At 37.7% G+C, this 23,401-nt stretch overlaps 1 protein-coding gene across 4 annotated transcripts in view; it reads right to left on the bottom strand.

The window, feature by feature from the left end:
* Positions 1–23,401, bottom strand: part of DYM (dymeclin) — a 403,540-nt gene that overhangs the window by 102,413 nt on the left and 277,726 nt on the right. For 3 of the 4 annotated variants that reach the window (XM_073213037.1, XM_073213039.1, XM_073213040.1), the window contains one exon: positions 11,558–11,660. In XM_073213037.1, the coding sequence (XP_073069138.1) occupies positions 11,558–11,660 (103 nt within the window). Of the gene's footprint in view, positions 1–11,557; positions 11,661–16,886; positions 16,965–23,401 lie in introns of all 4 variants that reach the window. The other variant, XM_073213038.1, reaches the window with a different exon arrangement.

The following is a 23,401-nucleotide window of genomic DNA, read 5'->3' on the forward strand; positions in this document are numbered from 1 at the left end:
GTGAGGCACACACCCAACTGACCACCATTTCCACTGACAGCACTCTAATCCCTTTACCCTGCTTTACTTCCCAGGGGGACCTTCTAACAGTTCACTCGTTTGTGCATTCATTCACCCACCCGTGCAATCATTATACATCTCTTTATTACAATGTTGGCTTCATGAGGGCAGAGGAAAGTGCCTGAAATAGTAGTTGCTCTCTACTTGTTGGATGAAAGAATCAGGAATTTCAAGTACCATACGGAGAGTGTTTATGCACGCATTACTCTTTTGTAACTGTTAATACTGTTAAGCTGGAGAGTATAAGTAATAAAAGGAGCATGGGTATGGGAAATTTAGGACTTGGATTCAGTTATGAGCTAAATAAAGCACTACTAATATGAAACAAAAGTTACTCTAATTTGAAATTACTGACCAGTATGAAACAACTTCATAAAAGAGATCATACCCGATTATTTCAGGCTCAGTACTTTTTAGGCTTAGAACATGACCTTAAACAGGGTAAGACATTAATTCAATCACTAAATTGATAACCTACTACTTATTATAATATAAAGGGAAAAAAAGTTATGTTTTAGAGCAACACAATACTTTGTCTTGTCCTCAAAATACAAATTTGAGATCATAGAAGATACCAGGTGACTCAAAAGAATAAAGGCATGAAAAGAATTCACTGTGCCTGCCCTACTGATATCGAACATGCTAAGTAATTTCATCTCTGTGGTACCAAGCACATTCAAGGAATGAAATTTAGTCCTTATATGTCAACTATATAAAAATAACTGCTTTATTAACAAATGAAGAAAGTTCATTAACTCAAATCATGGAATACCCTCTATCTGTCAAAGTACAAATTAACTTGCCTTTCTACTTCCCAAAATATACCACTTCTTGTGATTGAGATCTCCAAATTAACATCTCAGAAACTCTAATAATCTATGAATAAATTAATAAACAATTTAGGCTTAACTTTAGTGTTAATTGAATCTTCTAATAATACCTGAAGTCTAGATAAACTCCAAGGCTTTCAGATTCATTGTTGCATTTGTAAGGTGATCTTCAAATATTCTTTAAAGGAGTCTTAAACATTTTTCAGAAATCCATGAAATTTCCAGAAAGACAGGCAGAGCTGAATTCTCAAGTATAATTTGTTTTCATAAATTAAATCAACTTAGGAAAAGAGTTGAATTTCCACTCATATAATGAGTAAGATTACTAGTTTTGGGGGGTCTTACTTGGAGAAACTAAAATAAAGTGTCATTTATACAACATTTGCAGCTTTAACTATATAATCAACTGTAGTAATAAGATACCAGCTCAAAAAAAATTCTTTTCATTCAAACCTCTTTTGTAATACTGCATTTTAATAACCCTCATAATAGCCGAATTAAAGGACCCCAATAGAAATCATTCATCCCACATAAAACAAACATTGCCTTTTCTTCTTAGCTTTGTTTTACAAGCTACATTATTTCCAGATGATGCTTCAGGGGACTATGGTTTCAAGAATTAGATGCTGAAAGAGACAGCTGCTTTCTATTTGCCATGTAAATCAAGGATATATCAAAGAAAATTCCAAATAGTAGACTTCTTTTCTTCCTATTAGGAACTACAAACTCAGGCAGAAATGGAGAAAGAGAGGGAAAAACAATCAAAATTGGAGCAAACACATAATTAAAATAAGGATTTTTTAAATAACAAAAGAAAAATTGGAGAATCTCAGGAAAAGGTGTTTTTATATTAGCTCTGCACAGCAGCAGGTAAGAATTTTTTCACTACAATGGGAAGGGGGAAAAAACTGTGATAGCTGATTTTTACAAATCTATCACACATTACTACTGGATTTAATATGCATGGGTTATTTTTCTGTACTCTTTAAACTACACTTAGAAAGTTAATTAATCATTGCCAGATTTCAATGCAAACACATCCTACTTTCCTTTCATATGCCAGAGGAAGAAACATAATAGTTATGTATTTTTAATGATACTTTTTTTAAATCCTTAAAAAGAATATTCCACCATTCTCCATAAAAAAGGGACAGGACAATATTCTCCAGGAATAAAGAAAGGGCAATATTCTTTCTTTCAATTGAGGAAAAAGAATTGAGGTGTGCTTTTTAAGAATTAAAGGATTAAAAAAAAAAAGGAGAATCTTTTCACTAAATATTGTCATTTGAAGCGTTCTCAGAACATTTTTGGAACTCCCAGTTTGGAAGTACATCCAAAGCCAAGTTACAAGACAATGAAGAACCTCAGTCTGATCGTTACAGTCAGAACTGGCTTTTAATTAGGAAAAAGAAGAGGAGGCAGCAGGGGAGCTTGCTCGGTCGCTAGAGGCTTTATTCATTTGAATTTTAAAATCAGTTGTACTGAAGAAGAAACTTTCCGGGACCTAATTAATGTGGGGCTTGAGATCTATTTTAAGCTCAAAGCAGTTGTTTCTTTAGATATGTTCATCAAAGTTATTCACAAGATTTGGCTCCATTTTTTCACCCTAGTTTCTACATTAGGGAAGTCACTATAAAGAACTTGACTCAAATTTCATGATCCTCCTTGGAGAACAAGTTGAGTCTAGGCTCTGGAGCAGGGAAAATATACAATGAATTGGAACATCTTGAAGGTCTCACAAAACATATTAATAATAAAAAGATAGGAGCATATTCCACGGCCAGAGGAACCAACCTGAAAGAGATCTGGAAGGCAAGAACTGGGACAACCTGACAAAAAAATAACAACTGTCTTGGATTACAGACAAAAAATAAAATTAGCATCTGTGAGTCCATGCTGATATAAACAAGTAACTGCATAAATACATACATTGGGGAGAGGTGACAACTATTCCTTGCAGAGGAATTCTATTAATAAATGTAGAAGGGGACAAATACAAATCATTAATAAATCCATAATATGTACTGCAGGCAAGATCTGTCAATGGATGCTAAAATTTGTGGGAAAACGTTTAAGCAGAAATAGGATACTGGCATAGTCTCAAAGTATCTCCCCAAAATATATAGTAATCACAAAGGGAAAATGAGTAAGTTTGCAGTTAAGAATGCTGGCAGACATTGCCCTACTGAAGTGATCATGGTAAACGCCACCGTCAATATACACTAACACCATGCATCCCCTGATATGACGCACTGAGAAGGGTACATCACCTTGGCAGGATCCTCAGTAATGTATCATGTTGATTTACCCATAAGACAATGTCAGACATACCCAAGTTGACAGACATCCTACAAAAGAACTGACTAGTACTCCTCTAAAGCATCAAGGATGTGAAAGACAAGGAAAGACTAGGGAGATGGGACAAAAAAAATGCAATGTGGGATCCTGGACTGGATCCTAGAAAAGAACAAAACTGGCAAAACGTAAAGGAGATTTGTAATTTAGTTGACAGTATTGTACCAAGGTTAATTTCTTAGTTTTGATAAATGTTCTATGGCTATGTAAGACATTAACAAAAGGGGAAGCTGGATAAAGAATATATGGAAATTCCGTAAAGATCTTCCGTAAGGAGGAGAAAGTAGGTTATGTGTGTATACTTGACAAAAATGTCAATATACGCATCTATTAAAAAAAAGCATATGGTAAAAACAGTAAGTTCCACTTTCTCTTCCCTTGATGTCTTTTCATCTGACTTCCCAAAAGTAAATGCTACTTGCTAGTTTCTTATACATTTTTCCAGAAAGATTAAATGCAGATTTTTCAAACATATACACACATCTAACCTATATGCTATAAAGTATTGGTTTTTTTTTTCTGATTAAATGTTCTATTTCAAATAACCTACGTGGCTTGAATTCATTTTTTTAAAAAATGGCTCAGAATATTGCACTGGATAAATTTATACTTTAATCAGCCCTTACTGATGAGTATTTTGCTTCTTTACATATTTTGCTCTTAAACCAGGTTGGAAAATATATACACCTTTGTGTAATTGCATATCTAGTTAACTTCAGTGGTTTCAAAAGTCAAATCACTGCCCAAGAAACTTATCTTCCCTCCTTGAAAACAGGAGGGAAATCTTTTCAAAGTATAAAATTTATTTTCCTACATTTACTCTCGTGCCACAATGCCAGCCAAGCTGGTATCTGCTATTACATTCAATAAATAGTTTTTCTTTTCTGGTGCTCCAAGCACTACTTCTTTATTAAAGGCTTCAAGACAAAATTCACACACCCTACAATTCACTAACTTAAAGTGTACAATTCAATGATTTTTAATATATTCACAAAGTTGTGCAACCATCACCACAATCTCATTTTAAAACATTTTTATTACCCCCAAAACAACCCCAGCACTAATTAGCAGTCACTCCCCATCCTGCTTCTCTCCGAGCCCAATGTGTCTACTCTCTCTGTAAGATGCGTCTATTCTGCCCATTTCATAAAGATGAAATGTGGCCTTTTGTTACTGGCTTCTTTCACTTAGTATAATGTTTTCAAGGTTCAACCATATTGAAGCACATATCAGTACTTCCTTTTTATTGTCAAATAATATTCCATTGCACAGAAGTGTCACATTTTATTTATCCTCTTACCAGTTCATGGACATTTGGGTTGTTGCCATGTTTTGGCTATTTCACATAATGGTGCTATGAACATTCACGTTTTTTGCATGGACGTATGTTTTCAATTCTTTGCAGGTATTAACATATGCTGGGTCATATGGTTATTTGATGTTTAGTATTTTGAGGAACTGCAGGTTGCTTTCCAAAGCAAATGCACCATTTCACATTCTTACCAGGAATTGTATGAGGATTCTACTTTCTCCACACCCTCACCAACACTTGTGATTCTCTGCCTTTTTTGCTATAGTCATTGCTGTGGGTGTGAACTTCACTGTGGTTTTGAGCTGCATTTCCCCAGTGGATAATGCTGTACATCTTTCCATGTGCTCATTGGTCACCTGTAAGTCTTCTCTGGAGCAATGACTACTCAGATCCTTTGCCCATTTTTTTTTAATATAGTAAAGGCTTTATTGCTTTCTTGTATCACAGGCCAAAAGGGCACTCGGTTGGGCCTTCTGTGAGATGATTCAGGGGTCCAGGCACTGCCATCCTCTGGGATCTGCGAATCCCATGCTAGCTTTCCTGCATCTAACTAGCATATGGTAAGAGAGGAGGTGTGGAGATGGTACAGTGATGACATCCAATCCACCTACATTCCACTGAAGAGAACTAGTCAGATGCCCCCTGATTAAAGGTGTGTTGGAAATGTTGCTTAGCTGTGTAATTAGGGAGAGGAAACGGGTTTGGTGAGCATCTAGCCACTCACCTCACCAAAGCCTAGCACATGCCTGACATGCAGGAAAGATTGCTGATAACTAGAAAAATGCCAAAACTACCCATTCCTATGCTGTTGGTCACTCTGGTTTGGTACATCTTATAAGCTCTGGGACATACACAGCCCACATGATTTTAAGGTCAGGGGGCCCATAGAGAAGTAAGAGCCCATATCTTTGGGGTTGAGATTTACAGTTTGATGCTAAATAATTACCCAGACATTTCCAGATAGATTAGAAATGCTTCCTATGCTGCTGTTCATCTATGGTCAGTTAATGGTGGCTCTTGTTCTCTCTACCTCTCCATCTGATGATGTCACACATCTCCTCCTGTAAGTTCTTCCTTGGAGGGCACAGAGACATCTCTATCACACATGAGTCACACAGCATAGTTGTAGTATACAAGTGCTTGCTGTCTGCCAAGTATCCTACCTAGACTCATTCATTTAATCTTCACAACAACCCTGGGTGGTAGGTTCTACTGTTGGTCCCATTTGAGAGATGAGGCAGTTGAGACTAAAAGAGGCAAAATGATCTGCCCAAGGCCAGAAATATGTAAGCTATAGAAGTTACAGAACCATGTTACAAAAAAGTCAACTACCTTTTAATTGGACTATTTTTGCCTTTTTATGATTGAGTTATAGGGGTTCTTCACATATTCTGAATGCTAGTCTCCTATCAGATATAAAATTTGCAAATATTTTCCCCCATTCTAGGTTATCTTTTCACTTGCCTGATGGTGTCCTTTGAAGCACAAAAGTTAAATTTTGGTGAAGTACAATTTATTCATTTTTCTTTTGTTGCTTGTATTTTTGGTACCAAAGAAGTCCTTGACTAACCCAAAATCAGAAAGATTTAGTCTATATTTTCTTCTATGAGTTTTATAGCTTAAGCTCTGACCTTTAGGTCTACAATCCATTCTGAGTTAATTTTTGTGCCTGGTGTGAGAAAGAGGTAACATAATTCATGAGCACCTATTACATGTCAGACACTGTGCTGGATACGAGGAACCTAGCAGCGATGATGTGTTGTTTTCACTTTCATGCCCTTTCCAAGAAGCACACGCTCTACAATGTTTTCCCACCTTAATCTCTCCTTTTAAAAATACTACCCAGCTCAAATTTCAACAATGAAACCTGCTACAGTTCCTCCCCTGCTTCCCAAAAGTAGTTCTCTCCCTCTTCCAACATCCTACAAGTGTAGTTATAATCCTCTTCTAAAATTTATCATATTGAGTTGTATAGCTCAGCGTTTGTTTTAACTAGCCTCTTAGATTCCCTGTATGTATGGGAATGCCTTCTTCATTTTTACCACTCATACCATGTTAAAAGTAATTCCAAACAGAAGTTGTAGTAATCTGATTAATGTCACCATCACTGGAATAAACACCCTAAGTAATTCCTTCAAAAGTGATAGTATCTAAGACAGTTTTACCAGTGACAAATTTCATAGTTTCAAACTTCACCCATAATTGTTTCCATGTTATGTAAATGTTAAATTCTCTACCCCAGCCTTTAAACCCTGCAGAGAAGTCTGAGACAGTCTCATCAATAATGAATCCTATAAATACAAAAAGTACAATATATGTGTATTTTGGTATTTATATTTGAGTGTGTGTGTGTATGTGTGTATAAAGAGAGGCATTTTAACACTAGATCAGTAATAGTACAAACATACAAAACAAATGGGTAAAGGTTCTTTTTTAATATTTACTATCAATTACTTGAGTCAAATGATTTTGAGATTGGAGTTAGAGTAAACACTAAGATGAAATTTTAAAAACAGAACAACCTAAAATAAATGGGGAAAAATTTTTTTAATGCCTGAATTTAAATTTTGTCATACAGAATTCAGAATACCTTAGAATGTATATCTGAAGAAATGAAATATCTAAAAGCAGATATAAAACTTTTAAATAATTGCTGAAAGATTATTAAAAAGAGCTATTGGTTCAAGAGGTAAGTCGAATAATATATTTTGGGGTTAGCAATATTTTAGGGTTCCATGTAGAATGATAATGATAAGCAATCAAGACTTGATCAAGATAAATTTCAAATATATGGCTTCTATTCTTTAGGAAGTTACAATTTAAGGAAGCAAACTATTAAATCAAGCAGAGGTTGAATAATCTGTTCTATTTGTATTAAACTAAAAGAAAAAAATGCTAGAACTACACCTTGAATGGGAATAAAGCAATTCTGACATAAAGATCATGTAAAAATTACTGAGAAAATTTAATGATTTAGCTGAAAAAGTACCCATATCTACTACATGTTAGAAACTAACTCTTTTTGACTAAGAAAATGATCAAACAATCCAGATCACACGTCATCCAGATAAGATTTAGGTCTGACTCTTCCAGTTTTGGACACCTGCCAGAGCATGAAGACGTTCTGAGCTGGTACCTGATCCTCATCAATTAATTGTTTGATATTTGGTCTATTTTTCTCAACCTAAGACACAATAGACTCATGCCTTCAAAATGCATCCATTCCTACTAGGAGAGAGAAAAATAACACAAATGAAATCATTATAAAATACAAGAGAGTGGTATTTGTCTTCTTTGTGTACGTGTGTGTATGTGTAACAGATCATATATATCAGTGGTTTTCAAGTATTTTGATCTTAAGACCCCCTTTATATTCTTAAAAATCACTGATGCTCCCAAAAAGCCATTTTTATGTGGATTATATGTATCAGTATTTACCATTTTAGAAATTGAACCTAAAAAAAATGTAAAACACAAGAATATATAAGTATACATTCTGTTAACTGTTATATCAAAGAAACAATCACTCATCAGGTAGCCTTTAAAGGACTCCACTGTAAACTCATGAGACAATGAAAGGAAAAATGATAGTTTGAGAACCATTTTCAGAATATGTATGTGTATAAAATTCTATGCATTTATATAAATATAAAATAGGTCCATAGCATTATACTTGCTTAGCAATTCAATGATAAGCTCTTAGCTACTATTTATACTTCTGCTGATTTTTCAGATTCTATCTCCTTATTCTTTTTGGCTTGTGCCTTTGCATTTACTATTTGCAATCAGATGATAGAGTTGGTCCTACAGAAAAGTTTAAAAGTTCTCTGGTGATCAAAGGACAATATACTTTGGTTCCTTATGGTTCCACCTAGAATAAAAATTGTCACCTCAAAATAGTTGAAAACGATTGGTAGAAATTAAGGAAACAAAGCTTATATGACACTGTAACAATATTTATCATTAAAAAACCATAATTATAGCTTAAAAAGCAACTATAACTTGTTTATGATTTTTGTTTCACTTTTTATATTCAGGTTCTGTTGCATATGCCCAAATTGTTTGAGAGGTTTATTTCTATTTTTAAAAATTGTTAAAAGATTCTCCTTTAACAATTCTCTCCTGTCCCTTTAGCTATTGAATTAAATTTTAGGAAACCCTAATACAGAGGTACAACCATGTTACCAACATAACTTCATATGCTTTCCTAAACATCTTTACTGCCCCTATAAAGGCTGCAGAACCAGCTATCATTCTCTACAGTGGGCATTTCCTCTCCCCATAGCAGACTTGAGTGCAACTTTTGTTTTATTTCCTCTTTAGTAGCCAGGGCAAATTCTTCATTACCTAGAACTGGGTTGAAAGCCTCAGATTTCCTGAGATGTTCAGACAAACAAGGTTGTACTAAAGTACTAATACTGTTTTTGTATCTTGATATTTTCTCTCTCTATCCTTACTCAATTGACTTGTGAATTCTATAGTATGAATAAACATTTTCTTAATAAACCCAGAAACCTCTAGGTAGACTAAAAGTACCATACACACATACACACACACACACACACACACACACACAGTAAAAAGAAAAATATAGCCTTATTTTTAAGCACTTATTCAAACTCTTTGCTAATATAGTTCATTCAGTGCTAGAGTAGAAAGTACATGTCAGGGAATCCACTACTGCATTAAGACCCTTTCAGTTTCATTTTCCATCTTTTACAAGCAAGTGGTCTAAAGCCTTAGTATAGGACACAGAATGTTATGTGGCTGTGGACTAAGACACTTCACTAAAATTTCTGGAGCAGAAAAGGGGATGAACATATTTGATTTCTCCAGTAAATGACCAATTTAAAAGAGAATGAAAATGAGATGATGGTTTCAAATGTGCAAATAACTTATGTCTTGAGCGATGGGAATGACAAAACTCTGAGTTACCATTAGAGAACATACTGCAGCATTTACTTTTAAGGTCTCTACAGTTTTCTTCAATCACCTTTCTGATCAGTAGCAGGAGTGATTCACAGTCATCATCACTACAGCTGAATCGATAGTGTATCAACCCTCTTCAATTAACTGAGAAAAGGAGCAAAATTCAAGTTCATAAACCCATTTGGAAAATGTTGTGATTTGTGGAGTCTCACACACACAAGTGTTAAAATAAGGACTGTCAATGGCAGATTCCAAATGGAATTCTCCCAGTATTTCTAGGAAACATAACCTTTAAGAAATCCATTTTTACTTACAGAAAATTTCATGCAAAAGAAAATAGTGACTAACAACTGTAAAATTCAATAGTAGAATTCATATGTCTGTTATGAGTTCAACCTGTTTTCTTACTACATAATCACCTTCCTGATTGGCAAATACTATTAAACGTGACCCTTTTTCTCAAAAGAAATACAATTTTCTGATCTCTGAATACAAGAGAATGCTGCTAGGGCAAACAAGACTATATACATGCAACACATTTTTTTGGAATAAATGACACAGGAACACTATAGAAACAAATGGTACTTGCATAAAAATAACAAAACATTTACAGATGAACCAAATTAAGTTCTTAATAAACTTAATTGACACTGCTACTCTGGTCTTAACGGAGATTTCCAAGACACAGTTAGGAAGAAAAATTTTTCTTATAACAAGTCATGGGAAAGATAGAAAAGAGTTATTAGGCTTCTTTTTTAAAAGTTGAGATTATTCAACTAGCAGAAAGATCTTAGAAGATAATTTTTTCTTGGGTTAGACAGATTTTTGGAACTATGAATTTAATACCTTGGTGGGATGACAAATCAAAACGTCACACATACACGCAAACAAACAAAAGAGGAGAAAAACAGCAGGAGTCAGGTTGTGGCTGCACACAGCTGTCTTTGTTTATCAGTGACGGCTGTCTGGACGGGTGCTGCTCCCACCGTCTCCTATCAGCACAACCACTTAGAAGTGAAACAAACCACAGGAAACCAGCAAAACAACTCTCTAGCTGTCTGCTATGCATCACCACTTCAAACTCGGAATTTAAAAATTCTCTCATAAAGTTTCTAAATATCAACCTACTAAGTTGTTGTCTGGAGATTTAGGGAGGCCCTTGTTAGAACTTGCTGAACTACTTCTGTGGCTTATGACAAGATAAGTTTCAGCATCCTCATCTCAGTTATGATCCAAAATATAAGAAGGGTCACAGACAGTGGCTCTGCCCTAAAGGAACTCATAATGCACCCTCCTTCCTATGATTGCTTAATGCTCACCGTTGTGCTGCTTCTGTTTTATTCATCCTCCTCTCAGGTCAGGTGGTAATAACCTCTTTATCTTTAGAATGGATGGAACACAAGCAACACATTATGCTGTTCTCTGCTGACCGTGGCTGCCGAGACTGGACAAGCCTACTACTGACCTGAGCAGAGCAGATCACCTTTTTTCCCAGAAGCTGAGAATTAGACCTCCAAAACCTGGTCAGTTAGCTAAAGCCACAACACTCCCAGGATGTTATGGGTTGGGAGGAAGGTGAAGGGCTGGAGTTACCATTGTCAAGTCCAAGTCAGCAAGCAGGGAAATGTGGCCAATAGAGAGCAGCAACACAATCTAAAACTGAAGCAAAAGAAAAAAGGGGAGCCCAGAAACCAAACGGCCTCAGAGACAGGATATTCTTGAATCCAATGGCTTTTCAGTTTCAGGGTCTCTTCCTGTGATATCCAGGTGTACTTCCTCCCTTGAGTTCCGTGACAAACTTTTGCATACTTTCTACAAAATCCCTCCTTTGCTTGTGTGTAATTGGTTGGGAGTAGGTTTCCTGACGAAGGTAATGAGAATCCTAGCAAACAATCATTGGTTTATGCTTCACTTTCTTCAACCACTTATTAACAGTCATTTAAGATTTTTTCCTCAGATTTGAGACATCACTCCTTTATATGTGTATTAAAGGTTTTTCAGGCACCAGGATACTTATAAATTTAACAATAAAAGAAAAATTTTTTGTTGACAAAGGAAGGTAACTACTTACATAATCTGGTAGAGGAACATCATTAGAACTCAGAGAACCTCTCAAGGACTGTGTGGCTTGTTCCAGAACTTTGTTGTGTTTTTTAGACAGTAAGGAAAACAAACTGAAAAACAAACAAACAAAAACCCCAATTATAAGAACTACGTGTCTCCTTTTTTAGGTCTCAAGGGGAATTATACAATACCATAGAATGTCAATTACTTTAAAATGAACTTGCAAGGATTTGTTTTTTTCTGTCAGCATTAACAGCAGGCTTAACAATACTATTGGTTTAACAAAAATGAAGTAAGGAGAATGTTCAAAGTATAACAGTTCTAAAAAATAAAAAAGTTTGACAGTTTATACTTCAAACACAGGAGAAATTCTCAGAAGGTTACTATTGTGGAAAGAAAAGTGGACAGAGATGTAGAAAACCTGGGATACAGACTAACTCATAGTGTAATCTACTTCAAGTCACTTGGGCTTATTGTATGTCTACTCATCTTTCAAAAAGTGTGTTGGATAAGATTACTTCTCTGAAAATAGAGTCTATGATTCTATATTACATGTTTATATTTTTATTTCTCAAAAAGAATGACTTTAAATATATGTATTATAAGATTTCTACTTCTGGCCATGATGGATTAACTGGTACAGAATAACTCTCCTGCTATAAACAACTAAAAACCTGGATGAATTGTATGGAACAACTGTTTTCAGTTGTTATGCGCCATCTGAAGTGCAGGATTACCATCCCTAGAAGGAGAGATCACATGGGCCCTATAATGGTGAGTTTCTGCCTAGAGGAATATTTCACACTGGTTCAGAAAGGTAGGACCTAAACAGTACACAGCAGTATTGTGTTGAGCTGAGAAGACAGAGATATGAAATTGGGGTTGCTATGGCAGCTGGAATTTGCAGGCAGATTTTCAGACTGCAAAGAAATGCAAGACAGAGGCCCAGAAATTTGCCCAAAGATCAAGAGTAGCTAAATACTAAAGTGTACTGTGTACAGAAAGACCCCAAAAGGTGTGGTAGTGAACAACTATTTGGGAACTGCAAACTGAACAGAGATTTTGGAGGTCACAAAATGCTGAAGGTCGCTAGAGTTCCAAACAGCCACAAAGGAGAAAATTCACTGAGCATGGGCATTCAGCTGAATTCTCACAAAGGCCATGCTTCAGGAACAGGGCTATTTTAACCCAGGGTAAAAATTATTCTAAGAGGTACTTAACAGACCTAAACGAGCAATTTTCAAAGAATAAAATGATTTACATTAAATGTAAATGGCCTAAACACTACAGTTAAATGGCAGAGATCGTCAGACTAGATAAACAAGATTCAGATACTGTTTATAAGATACACCCCTGTAAATTTAAAGACACAGGTAACAGTAAAATAACACAAAAAAGATATATAAAAAATAATCATAAAAGAGCTGGAATTAATATTTGACAGAGTAGATTTAAGGACATATTATTAAGAAGAGAGATTTTATAATGATGAAAGACTCAGTTAACCAAGAAGACATAACAATCCTAACTGTGTATGCGTCTAATAATAGAACTCCAAAGATATATAATTATATTATCTCAATATTAATTCCATTACATCTAATGAATAAAGAACTCCTCTTTGGGTTAGATGGCATTTAAAAATAAAGGCAATTCTAATACTATCTACATTTCCATAAAAATTTTAGGCATAACCTGTAGCATTTTTGTTATTGAAGTATTATTGATATACAATCTTATGTTGGTCTCAAATATACAACACAGTGACTCGACAGTTACCCATATTATTAAATCCTCATCCCTTTTAGTGCAGTTACTATCTATCAATGTAGAAAGATGTTACAGAATCATTGACTATATTCTCCATGCTGTACTATCATCCTCAAGACCAACTTATATTGTGATAGCAAATTATTGTACCCCTCTATCCCCTTCACCCTCCCTCGCTCCCCACCCTAACCCCTCCCTCTTGGTAATCACTAGTCACTTCTCAGTGTCTATGAGTCAACCTGTAGCATCTTTTTAATGCCAAAACATTACTATTTCTTAGTGATACTCTTCTAAATAGAATATTGATTTAAATATCAATTTTGAAAGATCCCTAATTATTTCAGATGGTTTAAATGGGATATTCACTGAAGACATGGCTACTAAATATTCTTTCTAGATTAAGTTTTAACTAACATTATCAAGGAAAAAATTCCTTAAACAATTAATGGTAATGTTAGATGTTGTGCACAGCAAATATAACAGGGGTAATGAATATTCTTTAAATCTACGCTCAAATACAGTAGGAAGAAAGAGTAAGTGAAAGAATTACTGAAGGAATCTGAGTTAGGTCATATAATACTGATTAAAGGTATTGTCTAAAGGAGACACTTCTTTTCAATGGAATAGTCCAGAAAAGTTTTATGAAAGGGTTAGATCCTGTATTGAATCTTGAAGAGGAAAAAAGACTTATTTGTGCAAAAAGAGAGAGAAGATATTTCCAAACAGAAGCCAAAGCACAGAGGCAAGACAGGAGACAGTGAGCAGAGTGGAGTGGTAGTGCTGTGTAAAGAAGTAGGAAGAAAGACTCACTTTATAAAGACATGTGCTTTTTTTCAGTCTTTTTCTAGATCTTCTCCATTTGAGATTTAGTACCGCTTTTTGTTTTGTTTTTCCTTTTTAAGGTCAAAAGTAAACATCATACTTTCTACTCACACCCATTCTCATGGTCCACTGGTAACTAATACATATAAGCAGTTTAAAGCATATGATTCCAGAAATGCTATATGCAGCTAGGTATGTATACAAATGAATACTGTACATATATATCCATCTTTTTTATTCCACAACACACGTACCATTCTGTATCTTACACTTTTTTCACTTAACAACATATTCCCTGATTCATTCAACATTTATTGAGTATCAATAACTCAATATCTAAGCATATGATATACTGCAATTTATTTGGTTGATTAGATCAATCATTGCAATGTTTCCATTTTTTAATTATAAACAGCTCTGCAATGAAAACCTTTGTGCATAATTTTTAGCATACCTAAGGTAATATTATTCCATAGGATAAATTTCTTGAAGTAAAACTGCTGAGTAAAAGAACAAGTGAACATAATAGTGAACTGAATTAACCATATGTGTTTTTATATACACAAATTATTTTGCAGGAGATGAAAATTTTAAAAGGTAAAAATATGTTAGGATAGTGTAAAAAGCACATTCACATGGAAATGCTCGTTAAGATTCTTTTAACTGTTTGCTGTACATTCTCTGCACTAAATGGAATTTTGGAAGTTTTCTGAGACAAGAAGAACTTTGGTGGTCAGTTTTGGTTTAGGACATGGCAAGACTCAAAGGCACAAACTGGATGCCCAAACAAAAAGGGAAAACAGTAAATATACCTGGAAGAAATGAGCTTCTTGGTGTTAGTAAGAGGAAAGGGGCAACTGGAGCAAAACAGTGCACTTTGAGTTTATGAAACACCAGCACCAGCAGCTGCTTCGTGGGTTGAGCCAGCTGGGATCCTTTCCCTGCCTCAGTGTCTTCAGAGTACACTCTCAGAGAAGGACAACAGAGATAATCTGTAGCAACTTTCATCATCGATGGAGGAAAATTATTAAATGAGTCCAAAGAATCAAAGCAAAATCTGAAATTGTTTCCTTCAGAGCAGAAAGGCTGGTTTATTTATTTCAAAAGAGAATACTAGCAATCTGCTTTCCTTATTAGTAGAAGACAAAACAAGGAAGCTTCCATTCAAACAGTAAGCTCCTTAAGTTAGGCAGAATGGAAAATTTGACTATTAAGGGAATAAAATGTTGAAATGGTGCACCTCAAGAAGCTGTGGCTACTGGTCTCAGCACTTTTAAAGAAGCTGGTGTAAGAACAGATGATTTGAGGTCACTTACAATTTTCGATTATGAATGAAGAAAAACAGACAATTCACACTTACTTCAAGTTGTTATTTTTCTACAACTTCACAGGCTTTTCCTCAAGTCGTATAGCTAGAGCTTTCAAAGTTATTCTTTAACATTCTAATTTTGGCTTTCATTTAGCATTTTTAGGGCAAAATGACCTAAATTTATAGGAGACATGACTTGCCAATTGCGGAGCAAAGTAATTTCTGCTGAAGCTTTGCACTCAAAGTACTAGCCCTCATTTAATGCTATTCAGAGTAAGTGATAAAGACATATGATGTTGGCAAGTAAAGGGCAATTCTAATTTTAAAAGGTAAGTTGAAACTGCCTTTCAAGTGTGCAAGTATTCACTTAGGATATAGCTACCAGAACATTTTTTTAAATTAGAAGATTAGATTTTCCTTTCTGTACAAGAACGTTCATTACAAATTGGTCTAACAATGAAAAACTGAAAACCACCAAAACACAGATCAAAAATAGGTAAATAAATTGTGGGCTAGTCATACAGTGAAATAGTATGTAGCAGTTTAAAGTTATCCAAAGCTACATGCAGAAATATGGATAAATCTCAAAATAATGCTGTTCTACAAGCAAGGAATCTTGTAGAACAACAAACAAGGTAATAGTATTTATACAGTTTTAAAAATGCAAAATAATATTACATATCTTCTACAGACAGAACATTCAAAATGATAAATAATACACTTAGGATTGCCATTATCCCCTGAGAAGGAAGGGAAAAGAAATGGGATTAGGGAGGAAAAAATAAGGGATTCAGTGCTCTCTCTATATATAAATAACTTTTTTTGGCTATACTGTATACATACATAAGAGATTGCTGTATTACTACTCTTCTTGGTATATGCCTGAAATATGACACATACGTAAAACAATGGAATAAAAAGAGTACACCATTCTGAAGGAAACAAAGGAAGCCAACATGTGATAAACTGTGTGGTCAGTCCAATCTGGGACATGCTCAGAAGTGGCTGGAAAGGGCTGCAGTTCAGGGTACAGTTGGCAGCAGATGAGATCAGATCGAAGACAGTTTGAAGACAGGTGTGAAGGGCCACTTACAGCACGTCAAAAGCCCTGGTCTTTGTTCTAAGGAGAAGCTAAGAGAAGACCAGTTTTACAAAACAATGGAGGAGACACGGTTCCTTGCCCCCAAGGAGCTCAAGTCTAATGGGATAAGGGGAGAAAAAAGGCTCTAATATTGAAATCAGAGAATACCACGGGTCTGAAGAATGGAGTGTGGGAACACAGAGGAAGATTAGGTTCATTTCATAGAGGAATCAATTTTGAAGTGACTTTGAGAGCTAGGGAGTTTGTTAGTTGGGAAAAGTAAAGATGGGCGGAAAGTAATTCAGAAAGGGGAAACAGTGTACAGAAAAGCATAGAAAGATTTGAGGGAAGTACCTGTATCTTATAAAGCCAAAAATCTGGAAGTCCATTGAGGTGAGAGGCAGCAAGAGATAGAGCAAGGTGGACACTGTCCTGTTAAAAAAAAAACATGCTAAGAGGTTTGTTTTTCATCTTGTTAATTCACTGGGATAGATGGTTAAGTCAAATATTTACCAAGAACCTATTATGTGCTGGGCAAAGTGCAAGTTGCCTGGGACGTAGTGACAAGCAAAAACAACACAGTCTTTGTCCTGCCCTTGCAGACAAGTCAGAGAGGATATACCTACATGGAAGGTTCTACTGTCAGGATGGTGATGAGAGAAGAACATGAATGTTATGGGGACAAAGAGGGGGGCTTCCCAAGTGTCCTGAAGGCAGGAATAGGAATCATTTCTGGAGATGATGCCTGAGCTGAACCTACAGGAACAATTAGGAATTAGTCAGGCAAATGAGGCAATGGTAAGGGTATGTGGGCAGAGGAAAGAGCATGAAGGAAGGCACCAGAACACTGCCGGCGCAGGAAGTGGTACAGCACACACTCATCAAGTGTTATTTATGCGGTGGAGTACAGCAATAAGGTTGGGGCAGTAGTGGGGATAGTTCACAAAAGTGTCCCTTATGTCTCACTTAGACCTTGAACTTCACCCTGAATGCCACAGGTGTTTATGACAGCAGGGCTAGGAGGAGAGACAAAAGCCAAGCTGCTGTGCTTGGTGTTCTGGGTGGCGGTGGGGAACAAGGAAGAGGCAGGACACTGATCACTCCTTATCCTCTATGTCCTTAATCTCTCCCCACTGCTCTCCATCTCATGGTGGCCATACAGTCCCAGCCACAGAACCCCAGGGTTCCATGAAGCAAAGTTTGAAAACCACAGGCCTGAGCAGTGAGGCACAAGTATATTTTAGAAAGATTCCTCTGTCCCTAGAGGGAAGGATGGACAAGAGTTGGCAACAAGAGTAGAAACAGACCCTTCAAGTAACTTTTACACTACTAAAAGAGATGAGGGAACCTTGAACTAAAGCAGTATGAGCAATTTGAAATACAAAAGAGACAACATAGCAAATAAAAAAAGGGACTCATTGATGACTCTTAAGTTTCTCACTTGGGAAACTCAGTGGCTGGCTGAGAATACAACTGAACACGCTAGAATATTAGAGGAGCTGAAGAGTAGGGAGAGGGCCCAGGAGACAAAGAGTTGTGCCTTAAAGAAAAGAACAGCAGCAGCTAAAACTTATATACATAGTACTTACTGTATACAGACACTGTTCATCAATCAGTCATATCAGATGTGTGCTATTTTTTTTCTAATGTAAGATGAAATCAAGACAGAAAGAGGTAATTTGCTTACGCCACACAGCTTCTACTAGTAGGGGACTCAGGGGTCAAATTCAGGCAGGCTGCCTCCAGAATCTGTGCTCTTAACAATTCTGCCACAAAACCCAGAGGTGCTCAAGAATATCCAGATGGAGATGATTAAAAATATCTGGGTGTGCCTTCAGAAAGACTAATCAGGTGCTCAGAAGAGAGGTGAGAAATTTTAGGGATATCAGCATCAACTGAAATCATAAAAGTACAGATGATCACCCACGAATCATGTATAATGTAAGAAAAGAAGGATAAGGACAGAATTGTGAGAAACACCAAGACTAAAAGGGTAAACAGCAAAGGTAGTCAGGAAGGGCACATAGAGAAACAGTCACAAGTAGGAGAAGAATAAAAAGAGAAAGACATTCTGGAAGCCATGAGCGGCCCCTGGAGGGGAGAGTAGTCACCGCTGTGGAAATGCAAAGAGGGACTTCAAAAAAATAAATGGTCATGGATTTGCCCAAGGAAAGGAATCAGTGGTGACTGTACCCCAAACTATTTATAGTGGGGAGGAGTCATCAGACACTGGACCTCGGTGGCTGACAGAGAAGCTGGATGTGGGGAAGTGGGCAGTGCTGGGGAGCACAGAGCTAGAGTAACAATACCCTGAAGGGAGGGCAGCACAGAGGAGTCAATTACCAGGAGGTGGTGTGGGGGTTCCCTCCTTCAAATTTCAGACATTTCTCACAAACGCTTTGTCATTCCTCACAATTTCTTTAACAGGAGAAAAAACAAAGTTTAATTATGTATGCACGGGGGAAGCCATAGCCACGGGTTCCTCCTCATCGTTTTGAGTCGCCTTCTCTCCACCGCCCCATCCTTCCCTCTAACACGCTCAGAACATAGGCATCAAAGAAACCAGCACCCCAGCTCCACAGGAGGATAGGAGCAGATAAAGAAACAGTTATAGAGAGTTGGTAGTTCATCCAAGGTAAAAATTACTTAGTGCACAAGTTCTTTATAAATCCTAAGAAGCTATTGGAATTCAAAGAAATATAAAATACCATTCAAGTTACTATGGCTAGAAACCAAATCTCCTTACGCCAAGTTTCACTCTTTATCCTCTGTAGACATGGATTCTGTCTGGTGCTGAACCCCCTCCCTCCTCTCTGCCCATGGAAATGCTGCCTCTCCCTCAGGGCACAACTCCCTGCTGCTGATGCCATTCCCTACGTGAAAGATTTCTCTAACCTGTGCTGACCCTGCCTCTGAACTACTCTAACTTCCCCACTACTCGGCTGACATATAGAGTTACACTGGTTACCTTATTTTTAATCAGCTTTACTGAGGAATGATCCACATACAATAAAACTTACCAATTTTAAATATACAATTTAGTAAGTTTTGAAGAATATAAACACTCAGGCGACTCATCACCATAATCATGATATAGATATAGCATTTCCATTACCCCAGAAAGTTCCCTAGAGCCCCTTTGCAGTCAGTCTCCTCCTCCCAATATGTCCTTCCCCCCAATCTCAGGAAGGGCAACCACTGATCTGTTTTCTGTCAATGCTTCTGCCTATTGTAGATTTCATGTAAATGATATCATATCTTGTGTATTCTCTTACGTCTGGCTTCTATCACTTAGCATAATGTTTTTCAAATTCATCCCTGTGGTTTTGTGTATCAGTAATTAATTCTTTTTTATTGCTAAGTAGTTTTCCACTGTATGAACAAACCTTAATCTGTTTATTTATTAGTTGGTGGACACTTGGGTAGTTTCCAGTGTTGAGCCATTATGTATAAAGCTGCTATAAACATTCATACACATTTGTATTTCAACATGTTTTCATTTTTCTTGAATAAACACCTAAAAATAGGATTGCTGAGTTGTATCCTATTTGTTTTTAAGAAACTGTCAAATTCTTCTACATTCTTCCTAGCACTTGATAAGTCAGTCTTTTTAACTTAAGCCATTTTAGTGGGTATGAAGATTTCTCTGTGGTTTTAATTTGCATTCCCCTAACGAAGTTTCTTGTGCTATGTTTTCTTTGGTTGTCTAGTCAAATCTTCAGCCTGTTATAAAAAATGGGTGTTTTTCTTCTTCCTGGGTTTGTAAGAGTTCTTTACATATTCTAGATACAACTCTGTATTCTGTCTGCATGCTGAACCCCCTCCCTCCTCTCTGCCCATGGAAATGCTGACTCTCCCTCAGGGCACAACTCCCTGCTGCTGATGCCATCCCCTACGTGAAAGATTTCTCAAACCTGTGCTATCCCTGCCTCTGAATTACACTAGCAGATACAAGTCTTTATCAGGTACTTTTTTTGTAAATAATTTCTCTCAGAATCAACTTGTCAATTTCTACCAAAATGCCTGATGAGATTTGAACTAGGATTGTGCTGAATGTACAGATCAATTTCAGGACCTTAACAATACTGTCTCTGATTCATGAGCATGGGATCACCCTGTTTACATAGGTCTTCTTTAATTTCTTTCAGCAATGTTTTAGTTTTCCCTGAACAAATTTTGCATGTATTTTGTTAATTTATTCCTCAGTTATTTCATATTTTTGTGCTACCATAAACAGTATTTTTTAAATGATTCAAAAACAGTAGGTTTCGATTTCTGATTATCACAAGAAAATCAAAATACTATTATTGTTATATACTGACTTTGTATTCTATGACCTTGCTTAAACTCATTTCTTAACTACAGTAGATTTTTTGAACATTAGGATTTTTTAAATGTATGACCATGTTTTATGTAAATAAAGACAGTTATAAATAATCTTCTCCCATTTGGATTTTTAAATTTTCTTTCTCTTGACTCACTGCACTGGCTAGGACCTCTAGTATAATGCTGAATAAATGTGAGAGCAAACAATTGTTGCCATTTTTCTGATTCCAGGGAACAAATAAGTGGCCTCTTACCATTAAGTATGATTTTAGCTATAAGTTTTTCACAGATGCCATTTATCAGGTCGAGGAAATTTCCTCTATTCCTTGTTAACTGAATGCTTAAAAAATTACATGTTGAACTTCATCAAATGCTTTTCCTGTACTACTAAGATGATCATTTGGCTTTCTTTCTAAGTCTTTTAATATTATAGATTGAACTAATTATGGAATTTAAGGTTAATGCAACCTTCCATTCCTAGGCTGGATCCCACCAGTTATTTATGCTGAGGATAAATAATAAGAATGATGGGAGAGGCGGAGCCAAGATGGCGGCGTGAGTAGAGCAGTGGAAATCTCCTCCCAAAAACACATAGAGCTATGAAAATATAACAAAGAAAAATCTTCCTAAAATAGAGACCACAGGACACAGGACAACATCCAGACCACATCCACACCTGCAAGAACCCAGCGCCTTGTGAAGGGGGTAAGATACAAGCCCCAGCCCGGCGGGACCCGAGCGCCCCTCCCCCCGGCTCCCGGCGGGTGGAGAGAAACCGGAGCGGTTTTTTTTTTTTTTTTTTTTTTGGCGAGCGCTTTTTGGAAGCCTTAGAGGGACGGCCCCCGTTGCTGGGGAGGCAGGGTGGCGGGACCGGTGAGGAGGTGCCTGGGAACGGCGCCGGAGGACAAAGAATATCCCGCGTTTCTCCCTGCGAGACCTGGGGGTGGGTGCCTGAGACCGGTGCCTGAGGACGGAGGAGGTCGCGCGTTTTTCCCCTTTTTTTTTTTTTTCTCTTTTTGGCGAGCGCTTTTTGGAAGCCTTGAAGGGACGGGGACCCCAGTGCTAGGGAGGCACGGTGGCGGGACTGGTGAGTGGGTGGCTGGGACCGGCGCCTGAGGACAAAGAATATCCCCCGTTTTTCCCTGCGGGACCGGTGAGCGGGTGCCTGAGACCGGCACTTGAGGACAGAGGAAATCGCGCGTTTTTCCCCTTTTTTTTTTCTCTTTTCTGCGAGTGCTTTTTGGAAGCCTAAAAGGGACAGGGACCCCGGTGCTAGGGAGGCAGGGCGGCGGGACTGGTGAGCGGGTGCCTGGGACCGGCACCTGAGGACAAAGAATATCCCGCATTTTTCCCTGTGGGACCGGTGGGTGGGTGCCTGAGACCAGCACCTGAGGACAGAAGAAATCGCGTGTTTTTCCCCTTCTGTTTCTCTCTTTTTGCCGAGTGCTTTTTGGAAGCCTTGAAGGGACAGGGACCCCGGTGCTAGGGAGGCAGGGCGGCGGGACTGGTGAGCGGGTGCCTGGGACCAGTGCCTGAGGACAAAGAATATTGAGCGTTCCTTCCCTGCGGGACCGGTGGGTGGGTGCTTTTTGGAAGCCTTGAAAGGACAGGGACCCTGGTGCTAGGGAGACAGGGCAGCAGGACCAGTGAGCGGGTGCCTGGGACCGGCACCTGAGGACAAAAAAAAAAAAAAAAAATCGCTTGTTTTTTCCTTTTTTTTCCTTTTTTTTTCTCTTTCTTTCTGTTCCCTCTCTCATTGTTGCTGCTGTTGTTTTGGTTTGGAGAGTGCTTTTTGGAAATCTTAAAGGGGCAGGACAGGTCACTTAGACCAGAAGCAGGGAATCTGGGGATCTCTGGGCACTCTAACCCCCTGGGCAGCAGGGAGCACAGAGGCCCCTTACGGAGATAAAGAGTCTCCTGGCTGCTCCCCCTCCAACGGGGCTCCACCATTTTGGAGGAACAGCCCCAGCCAGGCCAAGCCCACAGCAACAGCGGAGATAAACCCCAAAGCAACTGGGCAGGAAGCAGAAGCCCTGTCTGCGCACAGCTGCCCAGCACAAGCCACTAGAGGTCGCTATTCTCCCAGGAAAAGGCTACAAACCAACAAGAAGGGAAGCTCTTCCAGCGGTCACTTGTACCAGCTCTGCAAACTATCTCTATCACCATGAAAAGGCAAAACTACAGGCAGACAAAGATCACAGAGACAACACCTGAGAAGGAGACAGACCTAACTAGTCCTCCTGAAAAAGAATTCAAAATAAAAATCATGAACATGCTGACAGAGATGCAGAAAAAAATGCAAGAGCAATGGGATGAGATGCAGAGAAAAATGCAAGAGCAGTGGGATGAAGTCCGGAAGGAGATCACAGATGTCAGGAAAGAGATCACAGAAGTGAAACAATCCCTGGAAGGATTTATAAGCAGAATGGATAAGATGCAAGAGGCCATTGAAGGAATAGAAGCCAGAGAACAGGAACGTATAGAAGCTGACATAGAGAGAGATAAAAGGATCTCCAGGAATGAAACAACACTAAGAGAAATAT

The sequence above is a fragment of the Manis javanica genome, chromosome 9 (assembly GCF_040802235.1).
Source record: "Manis javanica isolate MJ-LG chromosome 9, MJ_LKY, whole genome shotgun sequence".
NCBI classification, from domain to species: domain Eukaryota; kingdom Metazoa; phylum Chordata; class Mammalia; order Pholidota; family Manidae; genus Manis; species Manis javanica.